This window comes from Salvelinus alpinus, chromosome 6, assembly GCF_045679555.1.
Source record: "Salvelinus alpinus chromosome 6, SLU_Salpinus.1, whole genome shotgun sequence".
Classification (NCBI taxonomy): domain Eukaryota; kingdom Metazoa; phylum Chordata; class Actinopteri; order Salmoniformes; family Salmonidae; genus Salvelinus; species Salvelinus alpinus.
The window spans coordinates 52,229,892-52,255,092 of NC_092091.1; the positions used below are offsets into that span (position 1 = coordinate 52,229,892).

The 25,201-nt window shown below is 39.0% G+C and overlaps 2 protein-coding genes across 2 annotated transcripts in view; one reads left to right on the plus strand and one right to left on the minus strand.

Moving 5' to 3' along the window:
• The first annotated feature begins 6,852 nt into the window (after positions 1-6,852).
• Positions 6,853-8,839, plus strand: helt (helt bHLH transcription factor). Its single transcript, XM_071406945.1, has 4 exons — positions 6,853-6,981; positions 7,582-7,686; positions 7,940-8,036; positions 8,282-8,839. The coding sequence occupies exons 1-4, from the start codon at positions 6,955-6,957 to the stop codon at positions 8,764-8,766; spliced, it is 714 nt and encodes a 237-aa protein (XP_071263046.1). The 5' UTR covers positions 6,853-6,954; the 3' UTR covers positions 8,767-8,839.
• A 5,646-nt stretch (positions 8,840-14,485) lies between these two features.
• Positions 14,486-25,201, minus strand: part of LOC139579709 (EF-hand calcium-binding domain-containing protein 6) — an 83,604-nt gene continuing 72,888 nt past the window's right edge. The window contains exons 15-17 of the mRNA XM_071408538.1: positions 21,788-21,960; positions 21,375-21,546; positions 14,486-21,005 (exon numbers count right to left, since the gene is read on the minus strand). Of these exons, the coding sequence (XP_071264639.1) occupies positions 20,766-21,005; positions 21,375-21,546; positions 21,788-21,960 (585 nt within the window). The 3' untranslated portion in view covers positions 14,486-20,765. The remainder of the gene's footprint in view (positions 21,006-21,374; positions 21,547-21,787; positions 21,961-25,201) is intronic.

Genomic DNA, 25,201 nt, shown 5'->3' on the forward strand with positions numbered 1-25,201 from the left:
GCAGTAGCCTCGTGGTTAGAACATTGGGCCAGTAACTGAAAAGTTGATGGTTTGAATACCGGAGGCGACAATGTGAAAAATCTGTCGATGTGTCCTTATGTTTCAAAACTGTAAGCACATTTTGATTATGATGATAACTATTAGGATTTTACTTCACAGTAAGTAAAATATTTATATATATTTACAAATCAGAGATGTAGTCTACTGTATAGTATGTAACAAATGCATCCCCTATACCAAGGGGTACTCAACTACTATTTGAGAAGATACCTTTGCCACAAATTTCCTAGGTGGCAAAGGTATGGATATTGTAATTTATCGGTTTAGTTACCAAGCCCCACCTTGCGACCCATGCAATCCCAAACTGCATTAAATTGAAAGCCCAACTGAGTTCCTAAAAAATAAATACAATTGTTAAAGTCGGGAAACCCGCAGTCCGCATTTACCCCATTCTGGGTTCGGATCTGGACCGCGTTCTGCCTGTAGAATATGGCTGCCCTAAAAATAAATCAAACCCTCCGGTGTTGCTAATCCTCAAGACAGGCTTGTCAGGCTTAAATTTGTTTCATTTGATTACAGTACTCATATGATTGACTTGGAGTTACATTGTGTTGTTTAAGTGTTCCCTTTATTTTTTTGAGCAGTGTATTTGAACAATACATTTATTTTGTTGCATCACTGATTGTGAATGATATCTTCAGTGATCACACCTTTGATCACACATGGCATAGAAATTATGGAAATTTGATTTTCAGGAAATGTTTATGGGTAGTGCAATTGTGTAATGTGAAAACAGTGTAATGTACTGTAATTTACAGTACTGTAGCATATTATATTCAAAGGGCAATTTTTAAACACACATTTTTTGCTATTGGATTAAATGGTTGTTAAAAGGACTCAATTGAGAAGATATCCTTATGTTGTGTTTTGGTGATTAAATCAAGGTTCTCATGGTATTTCACAGTAAACTTATATTTTGGATCAAAGGTTGTGTGGTGAAAGATGTCTCCAAACAATATGAATACACCATAACATGTTTTGAATACAAGGCTTGCTGTTTTACAAGGGTTACCAGTTTGGAGTTTTGAAAATTCCCCACATAGGCATACTTCTGAAAATAGCACCAAAGCCATTGAAAAAACATTTACATCGTAGCCTAGTTAAAATGACTAAATGGTGAGCCTATCATTCATTATCTGATGGATTGGTGACTAAACAAAATGTTCTCATGGTATTTCACAGAATACCTTGATTTTGCATGAATGACTCAGGGGGAAAACTGTGTGAAAACGCAAAGAATGCGCAATCAAAAGATATGGGCATTACAATTGTTATCAGTTTAGAGTTTTGTACTTAGTTTTTTTAATTTAGTACCACATACATCTAAAAAATGTGCCAAAGTGATTGAAAAAAAAACATTAATATGATAACATTGATGATTTGCATCAACCATCATTATTTTCACCATGTATTATTTATTTTTGTATTCTTTATTTATTTGATTTTCACACACAATGGTGAGCGTGTGAACTGAGGCAGATCAGACTCAGGGTGGCGCGAGAAGCTAAAGGATTGGTGTCTGGGACTCACGATAGGTCATTGCGGGTCACAGCGCAGTGCATGACAACACAGCGTCCAGTGGTTGACACTTCATTACCATAAGGACTGGAATTTTTTTTGTTTTGTAAGAATCATTCTTATACGTACAACTAATAATTTCAGAAATAGGTTGAAAACATATTGACTACCTCATATGCCTACGCAGTTCTTAGAATTAGGTTTTTAACCTATATAAGTAGAATATTATTGTAATGAAAGAAAATAAAAATGGTTTAGTACATTCGTTTGATTAGTATGTTAAATTGTACTTAGTGAGAAACATTGGTTGATTCTCATTTTACGTGATGGTACTTGCTGGAATATTCAATAATAACGTTATGCAGGGGGATTATGATACAGTGCCTTAAACATTTATGAAAAATAAAACAATAATATATCTTCATTAGATAAGTATTCAACGCCCTGAGTCAATACATGTTAGAATCACCTTGGGCAGCTATTACAGGTGTGAGTCTTTCTGGGTAAATCTCTAAGCACTATTCACAACTGAATTGTGCAACATTTGCCCATTATTCTTTTCAAAATTCTTCAAGCTCCATTGCTCGACAACCATTCTCAGGTCTTGCCATACATTTTCAATCAGATTTAAGTCAAAACTGTAACTCTGCTGCTTAGGAATATTCACTGTTCTTAGTAAGCAACTTCAGTGTGTATTTGGCCTTGTGTTTTAGGTTATTGTCCTGTTGAAAGGAGAATCATCTCCCAGTGTCTGCTGGATAGCAGACTGAACCAGGTTTTCCTCTAGGATAAGCCATTCCGTTTGTTCAGTCCGTAACGATTACATTTATGAAAAATATGCTTGAGAATATGGAGTGTGGTAACGATTACATTTATGAAAAATATGCTTGAGAATATGGAGCGTGGTAATCAGTAATGTGTTGCATTGGATTTGCCCAAAACATAACACTGTATTCAGGAAAGAAATAATTGCTTTACCACATTTTTTGAAGTATTACTTTAGTGCCTTGTTGCAAACAGGATGCATGTTTTGGAATATTTGTATTATGTACAGACTTCTTCCTTTTTACTCTTTCAATTAGGTTAGTATTGTGGAGAAACTACAATGTTGTTGAGCCATCCTCAGTTTTCTTCTATCACAGCCATTAAACTCTACAACTGTTTGCCGGAGAGGAAGGAAATCCCTGAGCGGTTACCTTCTTCTCCGGCAACTGAGTTAGGAAGGACGCCTGTATCTTTGTAGTGACTCGGTGTATTGATACACCATCCAAAGTCTAATTAATAACTTTACCACGGTTAAAGGGATATATATATATTTTTTTATCCTTATTTTTTTAACCTTTTTACCAATAGGTACCCTTCTTTATGACACATTGGAACACCTCCCCTGGTCCTTGTGGTTGTATCTGTGTTTGGAAATCATTGCTCAACTGAAGGACCTTAAAGATAATTGTATGTGTGGGGTACAGAGATGAGGTAGTCATTAAAAAATCATGTTAAACACTATTATTGCACACATAGTTAGTCTATGCAACTTATTATGGGATTTATGGGATTTTTTTCACCCAACTTTTAACCTAAATCCAATGACAGTATGACATTTTTTGCTGAATTCACGTTAGTTAACAACAACCAAATTTAAATCAAAACTGGACGTTCAACTGACATCTGTGCCCAGTGGGATGCAACCGCTGCCAATATGATTTTGTTTTACATGGATTCAGGCTGTTAGGTAGCCTAGATCTTTTCTTCCTTTCACCCACTCTAACCTGCCATTGCACCTAAACTGTTTAAGCTTGGATCAACCCTACTCATGTTAACTTTCAGTGAACATTTGGATAACCATGATAGCTTTGCCCTTATGTGGGTGCTAGCAAGTATACTAGGTAGTGTTAGGTATCAACAGTTAATCCAGTAGGGGTTTAACCTAACGTAGCAGGCGTAAGAGAAACGCCTGAGCAGAGTTTCTACATGTGGTTTTCAGAGGAAAAGGAAGCTAGGTTTAAAATGGCAACTCCACTTAGGCTAGTAGGGGCTGGAAGCTATAGTGAGCTTTGATTGGTCAATAGCACAACTATGTCTCTGATTATTTGCATAAAGTTCAGTTTTCTCCAACTTTGGTTCCGCCAGCTTCACTCCCTCTCGCCCATGCTTGCATCGCCCAATGGTCCCCCGCCCACTTCGCTTCCCTTGATTGAAAATTAATATGACTCAACTCCTAATGAATAACTGTGCATTTTCTTAAGAAAATACTATGTGTTTGCTGTCGGTGGTATTATATTGCTCAGATAATAATCTATTGTCATATTTTACCAGCCTGGTCTCACAGACTAGACGTAACATAGTGAATGTAAATCTGGGACCCTCAAATTAGTATGATATGTTAAGTTTTGAATGGTTACATAAGACAGATGGTTACTTAACACAAAAACAAAAGTAGGATGGTTGGTCAGGGTGGATGGGTGAGCATGTAATGTGAACATCAAGCAACCCAAAGGTTGCGAGTTCGAATCTCATCACAGACAACTTTAGCATGTTAGCAACTTTTTGACTACTTACTACTTTTTAGCTACTTTCAAACTACTTAGCATGTTAGCTAACCCTTCCCCTAACCTTAACCCTTTTAGCTAACCCTTCCCCTAACCCTAACCTTAGCTAATACTTCCCCTAACCCTAACCATAACCCTTTTAGCTAACACTTTCCCTAACCCTTTAACCAAACTCCTAAACTAACCCTAACCTTAACCTTAACCCTAACCCTAACCCCTAGCCTAGCTAACATTATTGTTAGCCACCTAGCCAAATTTGAAACATATTGTACGTTTTGCAAATTCTTAACATATACCTTTTTCTAATTTGTAACATATAATATGAATTGTAATTCATAATATATCATATGAACTGGGTAATGGACATCCAAAAATGAATACATCCCATACAAAACGTAACATATCATACTAAATGGTGTGTCTCTGATTTACATACAGAATATAATGAAATGCTCTGAGACCAGGTAGATTTTACATGACCTATATAAGGCATTTGGTGCTTACATTTTCTTTTATTTATTGCAAAATAAATACATATTAGAGTTTGTCATGGACTTGATCAGCTCTTATGCACTTATTATTTTTGTTTAATGCAGAACCTAATATATAATCTGAGCTCCCCTTAAATTATTGTATTTTATGGTATTAATAAATAATTAGGCTTCATACATCAGATGACTGAATATGATAGTTCTTTTATTGTGGTTAGAATACTGAAAATATAACGCCATATGAAAACATATTTATCATTATTTTAAACATCCCACTTGATCTGAACATTTAAAATGTGTATAGTATGGAGCATTATGGTATATGGAGTATATAGCATGGAGACGCAGTAGTCTAGTGCCCAAACATCCACCAGCGCACCATGACTGTTTTACATCTATGTAAATCGTACAAATGACAATAACAAATCATTTAGCAAACTCATAACTCGATTTTTACCACAGTGATTAGAAAACATGTAATTTAACGTTTGAAAAAATTAAATATAGTTATAAAATGTGTCAATGATCGGTAAGAAAACTCTATGACGCATCGTCTTTAACCAACGTTTATAGTTCCTAAAGTCTCGTTTTAGACTTTCGACAGAAAATAATCACACTATAAAACTTCATAAAAAGTCATAAAAACGTTGTTGTTCTTATTTCAAAGACCACATGTATAAAGACGTGTTAAAAATCCACAATATAAGTAATGGGATTTAATGCCCCAGTCCTGTTCAACAGCGCCTTTCTCTCGTGGTGCTATAAAAGTCTCCAACACTTTAGAAGTCCTGGGATCCTTTATATTTTATTTAATCTCCATTTCTTTTATTTCTTTTTTTCTCTCCAAAGTTGCACACCGGATCAATTATATGAAACACGGCGAAACTTTCAAGATTAAAACGTACTGATGAAAAAAAGCAGACGAGCAAACGGTTTTGGCGCATGAGACCCAAGGCTGAATCTGTGAGACGGAGCGTACACAATAAACCTGTTGTTAAACTTGCTGTGAAAATATGTTTGAAGAAAATAGACAATTGTTGTACGAAATGTATTCAAGTATAAAATAATGCCCTTTGTTGGGGAAAACTTGAGCAATGTGAGGGTACAAAAGTACCCTGTGGTATTTACTAGGCTCCTTTGTGAAGTTTGCGCTTTGGCGTCTCCACTTGGCGCATTACCCAGGCCCCTTTAAACGCGATTGTTTCTTTCTTTCTAATGACGTTTACCGGATCAAAACATGCTCTTAATTCGATCAGAAAGCTTCACCCTTCACAACAATACCAGAATAATTTCTCCCAAAGTTTGTTAAGTTGACCGAAATTAGGCAAATTAATAGGGGTCTCCAGGCTACCCCTGACGCAGGTGATGGGGATAATGCACGTTCACACCAGCTGCATTCTTCTTTATTTCTCCCTTTTCTTTCACAGCATTATTACAATTTAGGCCAATGAAACTATTCACTCGACTCAATAGACATTTTCTTATAGGATAATAGGATACAAATTGAGCCTCTCCAAAGAGTCCTCGGTGGTGGGTAACCCTCGTGTGCCGAAGACTGCTGGAGACGCCGGCCGGTACGCAGGCGACGCTCGTGTGCCAGGCCCATCACACACCTGCCTAGGACTCCCACGAAATAAAGAATGTAAACAAAAAGCTTGCCATCTCTCATAAAAGATGGACGTGTCACCAAGTCGTGTGAGAAACGAGGAGAACAAACGGGGGACTCCGTCTCCAAAAGATCTCCCTTGAACTTGGCGGAACAGCCTATTAAAGGCTTACTTAATTACTCTAATGGCACTGGACAGGCCTTAAAACTCAGACAGGGCTTGGATGGAAGTTAAGTTCGCTTGCTGGGATTTGTAAACAGGCGATCGTGTGAGAAACGCGAGTTGGAAGAAAGAGGGGTCTTTTTTCGGCGGCTTTGTTTTCAGTGCGCGCACTGCGCCTGGTCGGATCAGGCGAACCCAACGCTCAATTCACATTTCCCGCCTGGGTTGTTACTATGCAAATAATATTCTAAAAGTAATCACGTGCATGTCTTTTGAACAGCCACGTGGATGAACAAAGCAAGTCTGCCCCCCTGCTAGCCGATGGCTTCAGACTTTTTACTTGTTCTTTAACTGATCCTAAATGCACACATTTACTAGAAGCTTGCTCTTTAATCCTACGGAATAATTTAGACCATGAATGCTGGAGTCCCTCGGATGATCGCTTTATAAGGGGCAGCTTCTCAGCTCACCTCTCAGTCTACCTAGTCTACAAGCTAAGGAACACATCCAAACTGCCTCACGGCATTACTATTTTGAATTAGAACTTTATCGGCACTTTGCTAAAGGATGGCATCCAAGATGAAGGATCGCAAGGTAGGCGCTCAACCTTCTGCGCTCTGGGTTGGAAACCTACTCGAAAACCGTGGCCTTTTCTAGTCGTTATTTTAAAATGTATTACAATAATTTACTTTGGTACTCATAATGTACCATCATTATGTCTATGTGTAGTCAAAGGCGAAATGTGGGTCCATGAAAATTGATGGGATAGCCTACTGTGCTTTTGCGCACTTAAGCGAAAACGTAACCAATATAGTACACATTTGAGTTAGCAAAAACGACAAAAATGTAAATAATTAATTTAAAGAAGAAAAGTGGATGAAGTTGTCACTGCAATAGTATAATTGACGGTTCGAAGCACATGTGTGCCATACTCCATGGTTGTATTTGAGCCTTGGCACCTGCCTTGGTCCATGTGATGCTCGCTAGCGCTGTTGCGCTCTAGTGCACCAAAGCGCACCAAGGTGGCTAGGCAAGGCTATGCGTCTCTTTGCCGTTTTGTTTCCAAGTAGTTTCGTCTTCATTCTAGTTTCAATCAGCTTTTTGTTCTAGGTTTCCAGAGCTATACACTTTAGACATGGCCTACTGTTGATTATGTTTGTTTGTCTAATCATTTGCGTTGTTATTTTTCAACAGAGAACTCCCATCTCCCATAAAGTGATAGAAAAAAGAAGACGAGATCGCATCAACCGCTGCCTAAACGAACTGGGGAAAACCGTGCCAATGGCGCGCGCGAAACAGGTAGCATACAGTACAGTTTTACAATTAAATAATCGTATTCACAATTCATAAACAATTGCCTAAATGATCTTATTCGACGTTTTATATTGGCTAAATATATGTCTTATTCAGCCTACTCATTGCATTAAATCCTTGCTATGCGTGACAAATAGCGTAGCCTACATAATGTCTGCCATCTGTTTGATTTTGTGTATTTAAACGACGTAATATTATTTTTCTAATATCTTTTTTTTCTTATTTTTTCTGATGATAGAACTCTGGAAAGCTGGAGAAGGCCGAGATTCTGGAGATGACAGTTCAGTATCTACGAGCGCTGCACTCTGCAGACTTCCCCCGGGGCAGAGAAAAGGGTGCGTTTTCCTGTCCGCTCCAAAGCGCACAGACCCGGGGTTCTCACCCAGAGCGCATCCGTATCCTGTTCCACCTTCCTTGACTCCATTCCGGCTGTCTCGTTGACATATTTATCGTCGGAATATCAATCATCATCACTGTAGTCTATATCGTAAATATATCCTCACATTTGAATGTAATAGCCTAAAGAATATTGAAGTTTCTGTGTGTTTTCTAATCGTCCACTTCTTCGGATTCCTTTTAGGTGAGCTACTGGGGGAGTTCGCCAACTACTTCCACTACGGCTACCACGAGTGCATGAAGAACCTAGTGCACTACCTGACCACGGAGGAGAGGGTTGAGACCAAAGACATCAAGTACGCAAGGATCCTGGCCTTTCTTCAGTCCAAGTCCCGGGTCGCCACCGAGCCGGTGTTCGGCTCCATGGGCGCATTGCCAGACCAGGCAGATTATCTGTGCCAGTTGCACTCCTCCCCGGAGTCACTCCAGAGCCACAGCCCCAACGACTCCGTGTTTCAGCAGAGCCCACCCGGACACTTCTCTTGGCACAGCACGGCGCGCAGCCCGACCATCTCGTATCCAACGGTGCCGCTTTCCGCGCCGACGCAACAGCACCATGGTGGCTACCTGTCACCAGTGCAAGGACTTGACCATCACTACTTCAACTTTTTCAACGGCCACCCGCACGCGAATGCGTTCAGTTTGCACAGTACGCAACACGCGTTGTAAATAGAATCCGGTTACCATTTTGTGTTGTCTTTATTTATATATGTGTTCATAATAAATACTTAAAGATTGTGGATATTGTATACTGTACAATACATCTTTTTTTATAGAAAAGTAAATGTGTATTTCCCACAGTTTGTTGTTTTCTTGTGGTGTTATAACGCACATTGTTCATCAATTGGTGAAAACCTCCCTAAAAACCTGATGGTATAATAGCGTTGGTCTATTGATTATGAATAGGCCTAATTGTTCATTATTCTAAATCATTTATTACAGAAGAACTCTGCCCATTTCTACAAAAATATATATATTTTTATTTCTTAAAGGGATAGGCTAGTTAACTTTTTTTCACAGCTTATTTTCAACTAACCAAGGGTGTGGTCCTTTTATTCAAACCGTTTTTAATCAAATGAAATCACATTTTATAGGTCACATGCACACATTTAGAAGATGTTTATTGCGGGTGTAGCGAAATGCTTGTGTTACAAGCTGCAACAGTGCAGTAGCATATAATAATTCACAACAATACATAGAAATCTAAAAGTGAAATAATGGAATTAAGAAATATATATAACGTCCTTTAACTGGTTATTTAGCAAGTTCCAGAATATCCTAGCATTTTTGGAGCGTATAGCAATGTTAGTGGACACGGATTGTGGCCTATTTAATTGCCAGTAAGATGCTAGTTGACAAGCAACCGTGGTCCACTGGTCTTTAACCTCTATAGGCTAGTAGTATCATGTGTCGATAGGACCTTAGGACACTTACAATTAAATAAACACTGAACTAACTCACTAAACTGGGACTTCTCTTCTTCTGTGAAGAATGAACTCTTGTTAACTCAAATATGAATTATATGTTGAGGTTGACAGTTAGGCTACTCTCCTCTTCCTCATCAGACCGTTTCTTTCCTCTTCCTCATCAGTTACTCCTCTTACTTATTAAAGCATTAGTACCGGCATAAACATGCTGGAGGTTGCTTTTCTATGAATTTAAGATTTTTAATGGCTATTGAAAACTGAAAAAATTAAGAAAGTCACACACACCCAAATACATATTATTCATTATAACTCATTGCTGAACTAACGTTTTGGCACCCTTCTGGGTGAAGTACGACCTAAAACTGACCACCCTGTTGCAGGATTACAAACACTTGTAGTGTATTTGAGATTTAAAAACACTTCTGAAGTTTGTAATTTTCACTCTTAAATTTCATACTGCGCCACCCGGGAGGCCCCGGGTTACACATTTTTAAGATGGAGTCAATAAGTTATTGTGCACTTCTTCTTGGTTAAACACAAATTAACAAGCTGATCATATTATCGATCAGAATAGGAGATTGGAATAAGTGTCATTTTATGCAATGGTGTGTTGAACTCCAACACCATGATTGACAGTAAGCTTCTTTCCTGGGTGATCCATTAATAATGGTGCACATTCACAGTGCACCACCCATCCATCCCTAGTTTTCTCCACCTATATTTAAATCAAATGCAAATAACAAAATATAGCTGCAAGCAGCAATGCCGGGTTTCAAGCTGTGGGCCCAATGTGCCACCATCAGGACAAATTAGACACACCACCCTAAAATGAGCTAAATCTGTGCTCCTTATCACGCTTGCCAAATATCAGAACTCCAAATGAAACAGATCATGCAATATGCATATTTTGGACTGTTTTTAATGATGTTGACTACTTTAAAAGTCTTCTTCTCCCAGAACCACTACACCAGTCAGCACCACATTTGGTATGTACAGTGCCTTCAGAAAGTATTCACACCCCTTTATTTTTTCCACATTTTGTTGTGTTACAAAGTGGGATTAAAATGGATTTAATTGTATTTTTTTGTCAACGATCACCATTGGCCTCATGGTGAAATCCCTGAGTGGTTTCCTTCCTCTCCGTCAACTGAGTTAGGAAGGACTCTTGTATTGACTCTTGTAGTGAATAATTGTTGATTCAAGACATTTCAGTTTTTAATTTGACTAAAAACATAATTCCACTTCGATATTATGTGGTATTGTGTGTAGATCAGTGGCATAAAAAAATATATTTGAAATTCAGGCTGTAACACAACAAAATGTGTAAAAAGTCAAGGGGTGTGAATACTTTCTGAAGGCACTGCTGCTATCTATGGATGCACATCTTCAAACACAACATTTTCCAACACTTTTGCTCAAACAATATGGCAGCAATAAGCCAATGAATCTGCATGAATGATTTTCCCTGTCCAATAATGTCACCATGCGGCCAAGCTGAGCCATACTTTAATTGACAAATTAGCTAGACTCATATCCCTTAGGATGTGTGCTATATAATATTGCCTTGAGAGAGCTTGGTCCATAGATGCTATATACAAAGTTTCATCTAGAAATCCATCATGGTGGACTTTATGGGTCCTTGAGGCAAATGTGTTGCCTGTGAGGAGAGGGAAATGAGTACCAAATTCCAGGACTATGTCACACAGATGGGGTGAGGTGACTGACCTTTCAAAGTTTCCATTTTAAATAAATTGTTATAGCTCCACCAAGTGGCCAATTTGCATGGCATTGTATGATATGCTGAGGCCCTTGGCCCTTTACCATCATGCAAGGTTGCACTCTCCCTAGTTTTCTCCACCTATATTTAAATAGATTGCAAATAACAAATACAATTTTGCGACACTCTCTCTCACACCCAGAGAGGGTTGAGGGCTAAAGGAAAGGATTAATCTCCTTGTTTCAACATAGAGAGAAGCAATGGTTTCTAGGGGCACTTCCAGCTATATTTAAATATCATTCAAATGACAAACACGATTTGTCGACATTCTCTCTCAAAGAGGAGGTTCTTCTAGGGAAGGGTTCATCTCTGTCTGTTAACATCATGAGAAACAGGGGTTTCTGGGAAGGGGGGCAACTCCATGCTTTAAGCCCCTAACTTAAACAAGCTTGCATGTTAGCTCCCATTCACCCCTCGCTCCCTCAACCAAGCTAAAGTTTATCAATGAGCTTTCAATTACCAACAACAGTCTTTTGTCACAAATATCAATCCATGTCTGTATCTACACTGTTATAACACTGTTATTCATGGTTATAATGGGTGAAATATTGTTAGTAGGGAAAAGATCAGTTCTTCATGCCAGTAAGAAATAAAGAGGTAACTTGATGTATTCTGACAATGAAGTGAAAATGTTCCACAACACCAGTAATGCAAATGTTTTTTAAGATTATGATTTGGGGATTCTTCATGATGGGATTTTCAAGGATTACAGATGAAATATGAGAGTTCTCACACACTTTCGGGCATAGGCAGGTTGCATAATTTCCATATATTTAGGCAAATTAGGGTAGACTATTCATCATTGTGGGTCGGATTAAGGTTTGCAGTTCCGAGAACAAGATGAGGGCCACCTTGGTTTAAAAGTTGCCCTTCATTTCCATACAATTTTATCAATTGTCAGTGAGCCATAGTGTGCATTGTTGATCCAACATTGGAGGAGGACAGTGCTCTTGCCCAACCATTTTATCCGCAGAGAGATAAAATCAACCTAGGGATTTGCAAGCCAACTAAAAAAGTGCTCTTGCCTCGACCATGGTCCATGAAAATGTTGTCAATTTTCAGCCCTATTGCCATTCTTTAAAAAATCTTCGAACCTTCAATTTAAATTTAGACCATTTCAGCCTTCTTTTAAAAATATTTGGACCCATTTCAATTTGGAAAAACTTTTAGCTAGACTCTGAGAACTCAATTGTGGCAGGGCCTCTGACTTTCCCTCACATAGAAAATAAAATGTCTTCGGACCAGTAGGGAGCTGATTTTGTCCAGCTTGTGCCTTAAATGCTCTTCCCTTGTCTCTCAATAACTCAACTAATCTCCTCCCCAACCCCTGTCCCTTCACTCTTTCTTTAAGTAAGTTGTATGGTATTGCTTTCCAAAAGAGCGGTGAGAAAAGAGAGGTAAAAAAGAAAGTGAGAAACTCATAGTGGTTTTTGCTAGGGTTGCCCCATTGTGGTGGGCCTGAATGGGAGGACAATCTCTGGTTCCTTGGGCTTCATCCTTGAGTGATTCGGAAGAAAAATAATCACCCCCATGAAATCAAAGTGTTCTCTGTAGAAGGGAAGGACTAAAGCTGCTTGCTGGGCACCCCAGGCCCCTCTCCCCCAGGCCCTCTCCCCTCTTCTGCCCAGGTCAGGGAGCCCTGCTACCATTCTCCTTTCCTGCTTCCACCAACAAGTACACTTTCTCACACACACACACACACACACACACACACACACACACACACACACACACACACACACACACACACACACACACACACACACACACACACACACACACACACACACACACACACACACACACACACACACACACTAATTAGTCAGAGTGTCCCATGGGTGCGAGTTAAAGCAAAGAGAGTGAGGGGTCTGCAGGTGTCCTTGTGTGGACTAGAGGATGGATAAATGGACAACGTTCATCGCTTCGCCAGCTACTGACCAAAAGTGGAAGAAAGACAAAGTGCCCACGCAGATGGAAAAGTGATAATAAGATAAAAGAGGAGGGCTTTTGAAAGAATACTTTGGTCCCAACAGCCCCAATATTGGTTTAAATCCGTGCTCTAAAAACAGAGTTTAGCGGAGAAAAAAAGACTCCCTTTTCAGCCAGATGAGTAAGATTTAGCAACAGCACTCACCATGAATAATAATAAATTGAACACAGAAACAAAGGATCCCCCCAAAAAACATTTATTGTTATGTAAACTGATCTCAATGAGTGAGCTTTGAATGTCTCACTGGTTAGAGAATGTTTATCTTTTGTATTAATATCACACACTGAAATTTCACAATCCACTCTTTCAAAGTTCCCTCTTTACAGGAATGTTGAAACTGAACAAAATACTACTTTGAACGGATTTTAGCGTAAAGGAATATACAAGTGTAAAGCACATGGAGAGTTTGTTACATATGAGCACCAAAAGCATTGGGACAGTGACATATTATTTGTCGTTTTGGCTCTGGACTCCAGCACAGGATTTGAAATGATACAAAGACAGTCAGCTTTAATTTGAGAGTATTTTCTTCATCCATATCAGGTTAACCGTTTAGAAATTATAGCACATTTTGTACATAGTCCCCCCATTTTAGGGAACCAAAAGTATTGGCACAAATTCATTTCCATGTGTATTAAAGTAGTCAAATGTTTCATATTTGGTACCACAAACAATTGCTGTATTTTTTGTTTGTTTTTCAGATTAATACTAATGAATAGTAAATAATGTATTATGTCATTTTGGAGTCACTTTTATCGTGAACAAGAATGGAATATGTTTCTAAACACTTCTACACCATGATTACGGATAGTCCTGAATGAATCGTGAATAATGATGAGTGAGAAAGCTACAGATGCAGAAATATCATACCCCCAAGACATGCTAACCTCTCACCATTACAATAACAGGGGAGGTTAGCATTGTTGGGGGGGTGGGGGGATATTTGATATCTTTCTCACTCACATGTACAGCACCAGTCAAAGTTTGGACACACCTACTCAGTCAAGGGTCTTTCTTTATTTTTTACTATTTTCTACATTGTAGAATAATAGTAAAGACATCAAAACTATGAAATAACAGATACGGAATTATATAATAACCAAAAAAGTGTTAAACAAATCCATATATATTTTAGATTCTTCAAAGTAGCCACCCTTTGCCTTGATGACAGCTTTGCACACTCTTGGCATCCTCTCAACCAGCTTCACCTGGAATGCTTTCCCAACAGTCCCGAAGGAGTTCCCACATATGCTGAGCACTTGTTGGCTGCTTTTCCTTCACTCTGCAGTCCAACTCATCCCAAACCATTTCAAATGGGTTGAGGTCAGGTGATTGTGGCAGCTAGATCATCTGATGCAGCACTCAATCACTCTCCTTCTTGGTCAAATAGCCCTTACACAGCCTGGAGGTGTGTTGGGTCATTGTCTTGTTGAAAAGCAAAGGATAGTCCTACTAAGCGCAAACCAGATGGGATGGTGTATCGCTGCAGAATGCTGTGGTGGCCATGCTGGTTAAATTTAAATCTAAATAAATCAATGACAGTGTCACCAGCAGAGCACCCCACACCATCACACCTCCTCCATGCTTCACAGTGGGAACCACACAAGCGGAGATCATCTGTTCAGGGCTATTTTCTGTATATCACCCCTACCTTGTCACAACACAACTGACTGGCTCAAATGCATTAAGAAGGAAAGAAATTCCACAAATTAACAAGGCACACCTGTTAATTGAAATGCATTCCAGGTGACTACCTCATGAAGCTGGTTGAGAGAATGCCAAGAGTGTGCAAAGCTGTCATCAAGGCAAAGGGTGGCTACTTTGAAGAATGTCAAATATAAAATATATTTGGATTTGTTTAATACTTTTTTGGTTACTACATGATTCCATGTGTTATTTTAAATAAAATTTAAAAAAGGTCATAGTTTTGATGTCTTCACTATTATTCTACAATGTAGAAAATAGTCAAAATAAAGAAAAACCCTTGAATGAGTAAGTGTGCCCAAACTTTTGACTGGTACTGTATATCTACCAGATCTCACAGTCTCAATCGTTAAAAGTATTTTTATTTAACCTTAATTTAACTAGGCAAGTCAGTTAGGAACAAATTCTTATTTACAATGACGGCCTATGCAGTTCCTTAGACTGCTGCACCACTCGGGAGACAAGTAAGAGTTTAGGTTTTGGATAGGCTTAAACAAAAATATAAAAAACGACTTTCTATCGCTGGATTCAAACTTGCAACCTTCGGAATCAGAGGCAGATTCTTACATGGGAGGTTGGCCTTTTTTTGGTTGGGGTATGATATTTTAGTGTCTAACCTTCTCACTCATATATGTAGCTTCTAGCTCTCACAGTCTCACATCAGAATTAGAAGTTCATTCATGATTCTCAAATGTCAAATTTCAAATTTGTTCCAAACGTCAAATTTCGAAGTGTATAAGAATAAGTTAAGGCATTAACTCTGAAATGTTAAGGTTAGTGTTAAGTTCAGGCATTAACTCCAAATTCTTAAGGTTATGCATTAACTCTGAATGGTTAAGGTAACGGTTAAGGTTTGCGATAGGCTTAAAACAAAAAATATGAAAAACAACATTCTATTACTGGATTCAAACTTGCAACCTTTGGAATCAGAGGCAGACACAACGCCATAACAAAATCGAAACCTACTTGAAGATAACACTGTTGCCCCTTGTGGCCGGTTTCCGCGTCATCTCCCAACGTCAAATACTGACTTGTAATCACGGGTGATCCGGCTGAAATATATACGCTCCCCTCCTCATTTATTTGAACAGTGAAGCAATTTTTTTTTTTTTTACATTTGGCTCTATCCTCAAGCATTTTCAATTTGAGATCAAATGTTTCATATGAGGGTATTTTCATACATATCTGTTTATCGCTGAAAATGAAAACACTATGTATCTAGTGCCCTCATTTGAAGAATTATTTGTATTTGGAAAAATTCACTAATAGTGTATTAAAGCAGTCAAAAGTTAAGTATTTGGTCCCATATTCCTAGCACGCAATGACTACATCAAACGTTTGACTCTACAAACTTGTTGGATGCATTTGAAGTTTGTTTTAATTGTGTTTTGGATAATGTTTTGCCCAATAGGAACTGAATGGTGAATAATGTATTGTATCATTTTGGCGTCACTTTTATTGTAAATAAGAATATAAGATGTTTCTGAACACTTATGGATAATCATGAACAAATTATGAATATGGGACCAAATACTATGTTTTTGACTACTTTAATAGACTTTAAGTGAATTTGTCCAAATACTTCTGACTGGGGGGAGTAGATACATAGTGCTTTCATTTCTAAACAGTGAAACAGATACAATGGGTATTGTAAGTCTTTTTTCACATTTTGTTGCATTACAAAGTGGGATTGATATAGATTGAATTGTGATTTTTTGGGGTCATTGATCTACACACTCTGTGTGAAATAATAGAGGTTGAAATTATTTTTTAAGGACTACCGCTTCCTCTGTCACCCATACATACCACATCTATCTGTAAGGTCCCTCAGTCAAATATTGAACTTGAAGCACAGATTCAACTACAAAGACCAGGGAAAAGCCTCATAAAGAAGGGCAGTGATTGGTAGATGGGTAAAAATAACAAATCAGACATTGAATATCTCTTTAAGAATGGTCAAGATAATAGTTATGCTGTGGAGGATGTACTAAACCACACAGACACATGAGATACATTTGTCCTTCTGAACTGAGCTGCAGGACAGGAAGGAAACATTGCCCTCATGGTGACATCCCTGAGTTGATTTTAAAACAGCTACAGAGTTCAATGGCTGTGACAGGAGAAAACTGTGGACAGATCAACAACATTGTAGTGACTCCACAATAATGACCTCAATGACAGAGTGAAAAAAATTATACAAATATACAGAATAAAAATATTCCAAAACATGCATCCTGCATGTTCAATACTGCAAAATACTGCAAAAGAAATGGCTAAGAAATACACGTTTTGGCCTAAATGCAAAGCCTTATGTTTGGGAAAATCCAACACAACACGTCACTGAGGAACTGCCTCCTTATTTTCAAGCATGGTGGTGGCTGCATCATGATATGGTTATGCTTGACAACTGCAAAGTCTGGGGAGTTTTTCAGGATAAAAATAAATGGAATTAAGCTAAGCACAGGCAAAATCCTAGAGGAAAACCTGGTTCAGTCTGCTTTCCAACAGACACTGGCAGACAAATTCATCTTTCAGCAGGACAATAACCTAAAACACAAGGCCAAATATACATTTGAATTGCTTACCAAGACGACATTGAAGAGTGTTGAGTGGCCTAGTTACAGTTTTGACTTTAATCGGCTTGAAAATCTATGGCAAGACTTCGAAACGCCTGTCTAGCAATCATCAACAACCAACTTGACAGAGCTTGAATCATTTTTGTGCAAATGAGCAAATATTGTACAATCCATGTACAATCCAAAGACTCACAGCTGTAATCACTGCCAAATGTGATTCTAACATGTATTGACTTAGGGGTGTGAATAATTATGTAAATTAGATATTTCTGTATTACATTTTCAATACATTTCCAAACATTTCTAAAACATGTTTTTAGACATGGAAGTTGCTCATCTTTATCAATGGATGTTATTCAGTTGTTGCCATGCACCTTTACATTTACATTTAAGTCATTTAGCTGACGCTCTTATCCAGAGCGACTTACAATTTGGAAAGTTCATACATATTCATCCACCTGCGGCAAGGATATCTCAGATGTGCAAGTGCCTTTTGACATTTTAAAGATTAATAAAAAAATAAAACACTGATGTACCTTGATTAGATAAGTGTTCACCCCCCTGAGTAAATACATGTTAGAAACACGTTTGGCAGTGATTAGAGGTGTGAGTCTTCATGGATAAGTCTCTAACAGCTTTGTACACCTGGATTGTCCATTATTAAAATAAAAATATTCAAGCTCTGTCAAGGAGTTGGGGATCAAGTCATATTCCTTGCCGATGACAAGCATACCCATAACATGATGCAGCCACCACTATGCTTGAAAATATGAAGAGTGGTACTTAGTGATGTGTTGTGTTGGATTTGCTCCAAACATAACACTTTCTATTCAGGACAAAAAATGTATTTCTTTGCCACGTTTTGCAGTTTTACTTTAGTGCCTTATTGCAAACAGAATGCTTGTTTTGGAATATTTTTTTCTGTACAGGCTTCCTTCTTTTCACTCTGTCATTTAGGTTAGCATTTTGGAGTAACTACAATGTTGTTGATCCATCCTCAATTTTCTCCTATCAGAGCCTTTTAACTCTGTAACTGTTTTAAAGTGACTATTTGTCACGTTCCTGACCTATTTATGTTAGTTTGTTGTATGTGTTAGTTGGTCAGGACGTGAGTTTGGGTGGGCATTCTATGTTGTCTGTTTCTATGTTGGTTTAAGGGTTGCCTGGTATGGCTCTCAATTAGAGGCAGGTGTTTGGCGTTCCTCTAATTGAGAGTCATATTTAGGTAGGTTGTTTCACAGTGTTCGTTGTGGGTGGTTGTCTCCTGTGTCAGTGTCTGTATGTTACGCCACACGGGACTGTTCCGGTTTTTGTTAGTTAGTTCGTTTTATGTAGTCTGTTTTCCTGGTTCATGCGTTCTTCACGTTGTATGTAAGTTCGTGTCCAGGTCTGTCTACATTCGTTTATTTGTTTTGTAATTATTCAAGTGTTTGTCGTGTTTTTCCGTTTTGTCTATTAAATCAATATGTATTCACAACCCGCTGCATTTTGGTCAAATCCCTGCTACTCCTCTTCGGATGAGGAGAAGGAGGAAGCCCGTTACACTATTGGCCTCATGGTGAAATCTCTGAGCAGTTTCCTTCTTCTCTGTAAACTGAGTTAGGAAGGACGCCTGTTGATACACTATCCAAATCCTAATTCATAACTTCACCATGCTCAAAGGGATATTTAGCATCTGCTTTTTTATTTTTACACTACCAATCGGTGTCCTTTGCGAGGTGTTGAAAAATATCCCTGGTCTTTGCGGTTGAATCTGTGCTTGAAATGTACTACTCGATTGAGGGACATTTACAGATAATTGTATGTGTGGGGTACAACGATGGGGTAGTTATTAAAAAATCATGTTAACCACTATTATTGAACACAGAATGAGTCCATGCAACTTATTTTGCGATTTGTTAAGCACATTTTTACTCCTACATTTATTTAGGCTTGCCATAACAAAGGGGTTGAATACTTATTGATTGCCTCATGACATTTCAGCTTTAAATGTTTTATAAAAAATATAAAAAATCTACAAACAAAATCCCACTTTGACATTATGGGGTATTGTGTGTAGACTAGTGAAACAAAATCTCAATTTATTCCATTTTTAATTCAGACTGTAACACAACAAAATGTGGAAAAAGTCAAGGGGTGTAAATACTTTCAGAAGGCACTGTATATATTTCCACACTATGACATTGTAATAATATTGTGAAATCATGAAAATTATGATAATGCCCTTTTAGTGTGAGAGGTGTTTGAAAAGATTGCTTGAAATTTCAGCCTGTTTTTGTGTGATGAATTTCTGGAGTGCCTGGTGACATCACCAGGCGGTAAATTAGTTAATGGACTAATAAGAACGAGAGTTCCAGACCTCTCTGTCAATAACAGCTAGTTTTCAGTTTTCCCCTTCCACTCAGACCACTGCCAGAAAGTCCTAGCAACAACATTGTTTCTTAACATTCTCTGAATGTTCTGAGAACATGACTTTAAATAGAACCATGAAGAAACCTGCAGAAAATGTTACGCTGAAGTACTGAAATTCCCACAGAAGAACGTTGTTTTTTAAATTTCTCTGAACATCCTGAGAACATTACTTTAAATAGAACAATGAGGAAACCTATAGAAAACGTTATGCTGAAGTACTGAAATTCTCACAGAAGAACATTGTTTTTAATCCATAACATAATTCTCAGAATGTTATGTGCTAGCTGGGTATCCTGCACCATTCCCAGAATGTTGTGGGAAGGTTGTATGCAAAATAACCATAGGACAGCCACACTTTCACCAAAAATATTATGTGCTAGCTGGGTTGTATTATTGTGGAGTGACACTTAAATAAATACAGTCATGTACAGCATTTCGCTACACCCGCAATAACATCTGCTAAACATGTGTATGTGACCAATACATTTGATTTGATGTCTAAATGTTGTTTGTATGTCATTTTGACAACCTAATGCAAAGCAAATTGCCCCTGCTGATTTGCCCAGCAGGCATATTTTGTAACATCACGGTCAGGTTGTAAGGCGATTGTAAAAGGACATTATTTAGACATCTTTTTAGTGACCAGGAAAATACGTCTTAAATTGGTTGTTTAATCTGACGTCACATCAACCAGAAAAACCAATTTCAACCCGGAAATGACGTCATTATGACGTCCCATGCCAAACTTTGCTTGCTGGGTGAGGGATGAGGATGACTCTTTACTTTACTCTAGTCCCAGAGGTTCTTTTCTTGCGTATGTCCTGGATCAGCCGGCGATAGGCCACCCGGCCTGCCAGGTCTCGGTCCAGCCCGGCCAAGACATGGTAGTACTCCTCCGGGTCCAAGGGTACGTCACACAGCCGCAGAGCCGCTCGGAACTCGCCTGGGGAGAGGTAGCCGCTGGCAGAGCTGTCCAGCCTGCGGAAGGCCCGACGCAGAATCTTGCCCTGCCGCTGAAGCTGGGTGGAGGGTGTCATGGGGAGATGGGGAGGTTTTCAACTCAAAACATTAATAAAACTGTAGTGTAATTCTTATTAATCGTTCTGCTTATGTGACTCAATAAAAACAATTGTTCAGAAAAAAGAACCAATACTAATAATGGTTCTCATTCAAGAAGTCTTGCATAACTAACTTTTTCCAAAGGAGTGTTATAATTTTCTTTTAGCAGCAATTATTCGATAAAGCTCATTATGAAATTGAATCAGTGTAAGGTTTTCATCATGCAGAATGGGGTTTAACTAGATCTTGTAGTCTATGAGGATATGGAAGTGGATTGAAATATCCTAAATCTATGGTAGAACACACTGGTTAAAAGTTAGTCAGTGTACCTTCTTCCTTAGTCTTGAGCTCAGTGGTACTTGGTCACACAAGGAAGAGCCTTTCTCTGCAGACAGATCCTCTGTTTCGTTATGGAACTGCAGTATGCCGGCCATGTTGGATCCATGCCTCCACGGCTGTTTCCGTCTCCCAAAGGGCCTCAGGAACTCAACGAAGGAAACCCTGAGGATGGAGTGTTGCTGCTTATTCACGTTATAAGGATCAAAACCATTGGCCATAGCCACTTGAGGAATGTAGCTGAGGCACAATCAGATGGAACATCAGTCTGATGGTTCCAGATCCACCCTCTGATTCTAGAAGCAATTTTAGGTTTGTGCAAAAATGTTAGGTTTGTGTAAAAAACTTAAACAGGGATAGGCCATCCTGTATGTCAACTAGTCAGAATTCCTGGCAATTCACCCACCTTCCATCCCTGTTGATGTCAAACTTTCGAGCCAGCATCTCCCACTCGTAGTCATCGAGGTGCGCACACAGACCTTTCAGCACTTCCTGGAACTCCTTCTGGCTCACAAACCCCGTCCTATAAGGATCCAACTCCTCGAACTCCTCTCGCAACTCATCCAATGACAGCTCCACCTAGGCCAGTGTAGAGGGAGGGAAATAATGGCGACAATTAGAAAAAGTTGACCTGGGCCAAAGATGGGGTTAGGTAGATTAACCCTGGGCAGACTGCAGATGTGAACAGCGGCTAACACAGTCCACACATACGCTTAGGGACGCCAAGGGCAGTAGAAAAGCTAAAGATGGAGGAATATTACATCTCCACATTTTTCAGCGGCTAGTAGCTGCTGTGAAAGGATCTTAAGCACAATAGACACGTCTCAGGAGGAACTAAAGGCTTAGAGATTGGGCGTAAGCGACGTGTTCCACTTAGAGACGACACAACAGTTCTGCTTAAACTTGATCACTTTCTGGGCCATAAAAGGACCTTACACTAGAACCGCCATAGGCCCTGCGGTTTGATTTTGTAATTAAAATAAATCTGCCTTTTTTAAAGCAAAGTCCTCCTCCTTCCCTGACTTTTCCTAATTGCCCAGTTGTCAGAGTTTTAAAATCACAAACAGCAAAGTATTGAGAGCCTGTTTACCTGTTTTCCCACCTAATTTAAGGGGCCAAGACAAATGCGCTGCTGGGCGTTGGTACCCAGGCGGGCTGTACGTTGGTCCTGCTGCTCTGATTGGATAAAGCAAAGCTGTCACCGTTCACTGGCTTCATATTTCACGCAAGCTGTCTCAGTTCACTCACTTCATAATTTACCCGATCACTTCTCACAGCATGTTTCGGTCTGATCTTTTAGATTGCTGCTGCATCCTGTTAGTCTGCTACTATAATAAATCAATAGGCGAGGATGTTTGCTAGCAAGCTATCAATGTGCATAAAATCTTACAAGCGAAATGAGATTAGGGAAAGATCTGTGATAGCCTAATCAATTATGTTTGTTTTGTTCCTTTATTTTTTCCAGACACCTTGATCACTGAAGCCGAGACCATAGTGGATGGGGAAACGTCACTGGATTTGGTAGCTGGCACCGATCGATCCAAGGATTCTCCCCCAATCAAATTTCCTTGGCTCCTAACCCGTTATCAAACTCACAGGAACCAGTGCTACTCAGCCCAGGATGCAAGCATCTCTACTCAGATAAGCAAATACTTTGATGTCATCCAAGACATTGACACAGATGCTGCACTCATCTTCTGGGCTAAAAGCAAAGACAGATTCCCAAATCTATACACATGGGCAATGAAGGTCTTATCAATCCCTGTCTCCTCAGCACCGGTCGAGAGGAATTTTAGTAGAGGGTCATCATGCCATCATGAGACCCCACTGCGCTCGTTTAGGTCATAGAAGGGTCACTGCACTTGTATTTCTGAAATGCAATCATACCCCGTTGTAGTTGATCTCTGATAAGAGCTACACCCATCCAGTCACTTTCCTCAAGCAATTCAAATTGGTATGAAATGGCTTAATTGAAGCTGGTAATGTGATTTGAAATGCCAAGATTACACAGTCGGACATTTACATACAGTACACCTTAGCCAAATACATTTAAACGCAGTTTTTCACAATTCCTGACATTTAATCCTAGTAAAAAATGTCCTGTCTTAGGTCAGTTAGGATCACAACTTTATTTTAAGAATGTGAAATGTCAGAATAATAGTAGAGAGAATGATTTATCTCAGTTTTTATTTCTTTCATCACATTCCCAGTGGGTCAGAAGTGTACATACACTAAATTAGTATTTGGTAGCATTGCCTTTAAATTGTTTAACGGGTCAAACGTTTTGAGTAACCTTCCACAAGCTTCCCACAATAAGTTGAGTGAATTTTGGCCCATTCTTCCTGACAGACCTGGTGTAACTGAGTCAGGTTTGTAGGCCTCCTTGTTCGCAACTGCTTTTTAAGTTCGGCCCACAAATGTTCTATGGGTTTGAGATCAGGGCTTTGTGATGGCCACTCTAATACCTTGACTTTGTTGTCCTTAAGCCATTTTGCCACAACTTTGGAAGTATGCTTGGGGTCATTGTCCATTTGGAAGACCCATTTGCGACCACGCTTTAACTTCCTGACTGATGTCTTGAGATGTTGCTTCAATATATCCACATCATTTTCCTTTCTCATGATGTGACGTGCACCAGTCCCTCCTGCAGCAAAGCACCCCCACAACATGATGCTGCCACCCCGTGCTTCACGGTTGGGATGGGTTCTTCGGCTTGCAAGCCTCCCTCTTTTTCCTCTAAACATAACGATGGTCATTTTTGGCAAAACAGTTCTATTTTTGTTTCATCAGACCAGAGGACATTTCTCAAAAAAGTACGATCTTTGTCCCCATGTGCATTTGCAAACCGTAGTCTGGCTTTTTTTAATGGCGGTTTTGGAGCAGTGGCTTCTTCCTTGCTGAGCGGCCTTTCAGGTTATGTCGATATAGGACTCGTTTTACTGTGGATATAGATACTTTTGTACCTGTTTCCTCCAACATCTTCACAAGGTCCTTTGCTGTTGTTCTGGGATTGATTTGCACTTTTCGCACCAAAGTATGTTCATCTCTAGGAGATAGAACGCGTCTCCTTCCTGAGCGGTATGACAGCTGCGTGGTCCCATGGTGTTTATACTTGCATACTATTGTTTGTACAGATGAACGTGGTACCGTCAGGCATTTGGAAATTGCTCCCAAGGATCAACCAGACTTGTGGAGGTCTACAATTTTTTTCCTGAGGTCTTGGCTGATTTCTTTTGATTTTCCCATGAATTTGAAGGGAGGCCTTGAAATACATGCACAGGTACACCTCAAATTGACTCAAATTATGCCAATTAGCCTATCAGAAGCTTCTAAAACCATGACATAATTTCCCAAGCTCTTTAAAGGCACAGTCTACTTAGTGTATATAAACTTCTGACCCACTGGAATTGTGATACAGTGAATTATAAGGGAAATAATCTGTCTGTAAACAATTGTTGGAAATATTACTTGTGTCATGCACAAAGTAAATGTCCTAACCGACTTGCCAAAACTATAGTTTGTTAACAAGAAATTTGTGGTGGTTGAAAAAAATGAGTTTTAATGACTCCGACCTAAGTGTATGTAAACTTCCGACTTCAACTGTATGTGCACAGTATACTCTAGCCTGTGAAATGAAAATATTGGCTTTATGATTTGAATATATCAGAATGACAAGATATAAAATACATTTTATATTTTGAGTTGGTGTTGAAATTACTTGATGAAATCTTTTTCAACTTGTTTGTTTTATTTATCATTAATGATACACTAAATTACCAATAGTATGCTGATACCTGCTCGTTGAACATCTCATTCCAAA

Excerpts from the sequence above, each read along its gene's own strand:
- helt (XM_071406945.1), top strand. The coding sequence starts at position 6,955 with ATGGCATCCAAGATGAAGGATCGCAAG. Across the intron at positions 6,982-7,581 it reads CCAAGATGAAGGATCGCAAG|AGAACTCCCATCTCCCATAA; the intron begins GTAGGCGCTCAA and ends ATTTTTCAACAG. Across the intron at positions 7,687-7,939 it reads CAATGGCGCGCGCGAAACAG|AACTCTGGAAAGCTGGAGAA; the intron begins GTAGCATACAGT and ends TTCTGATGATAG.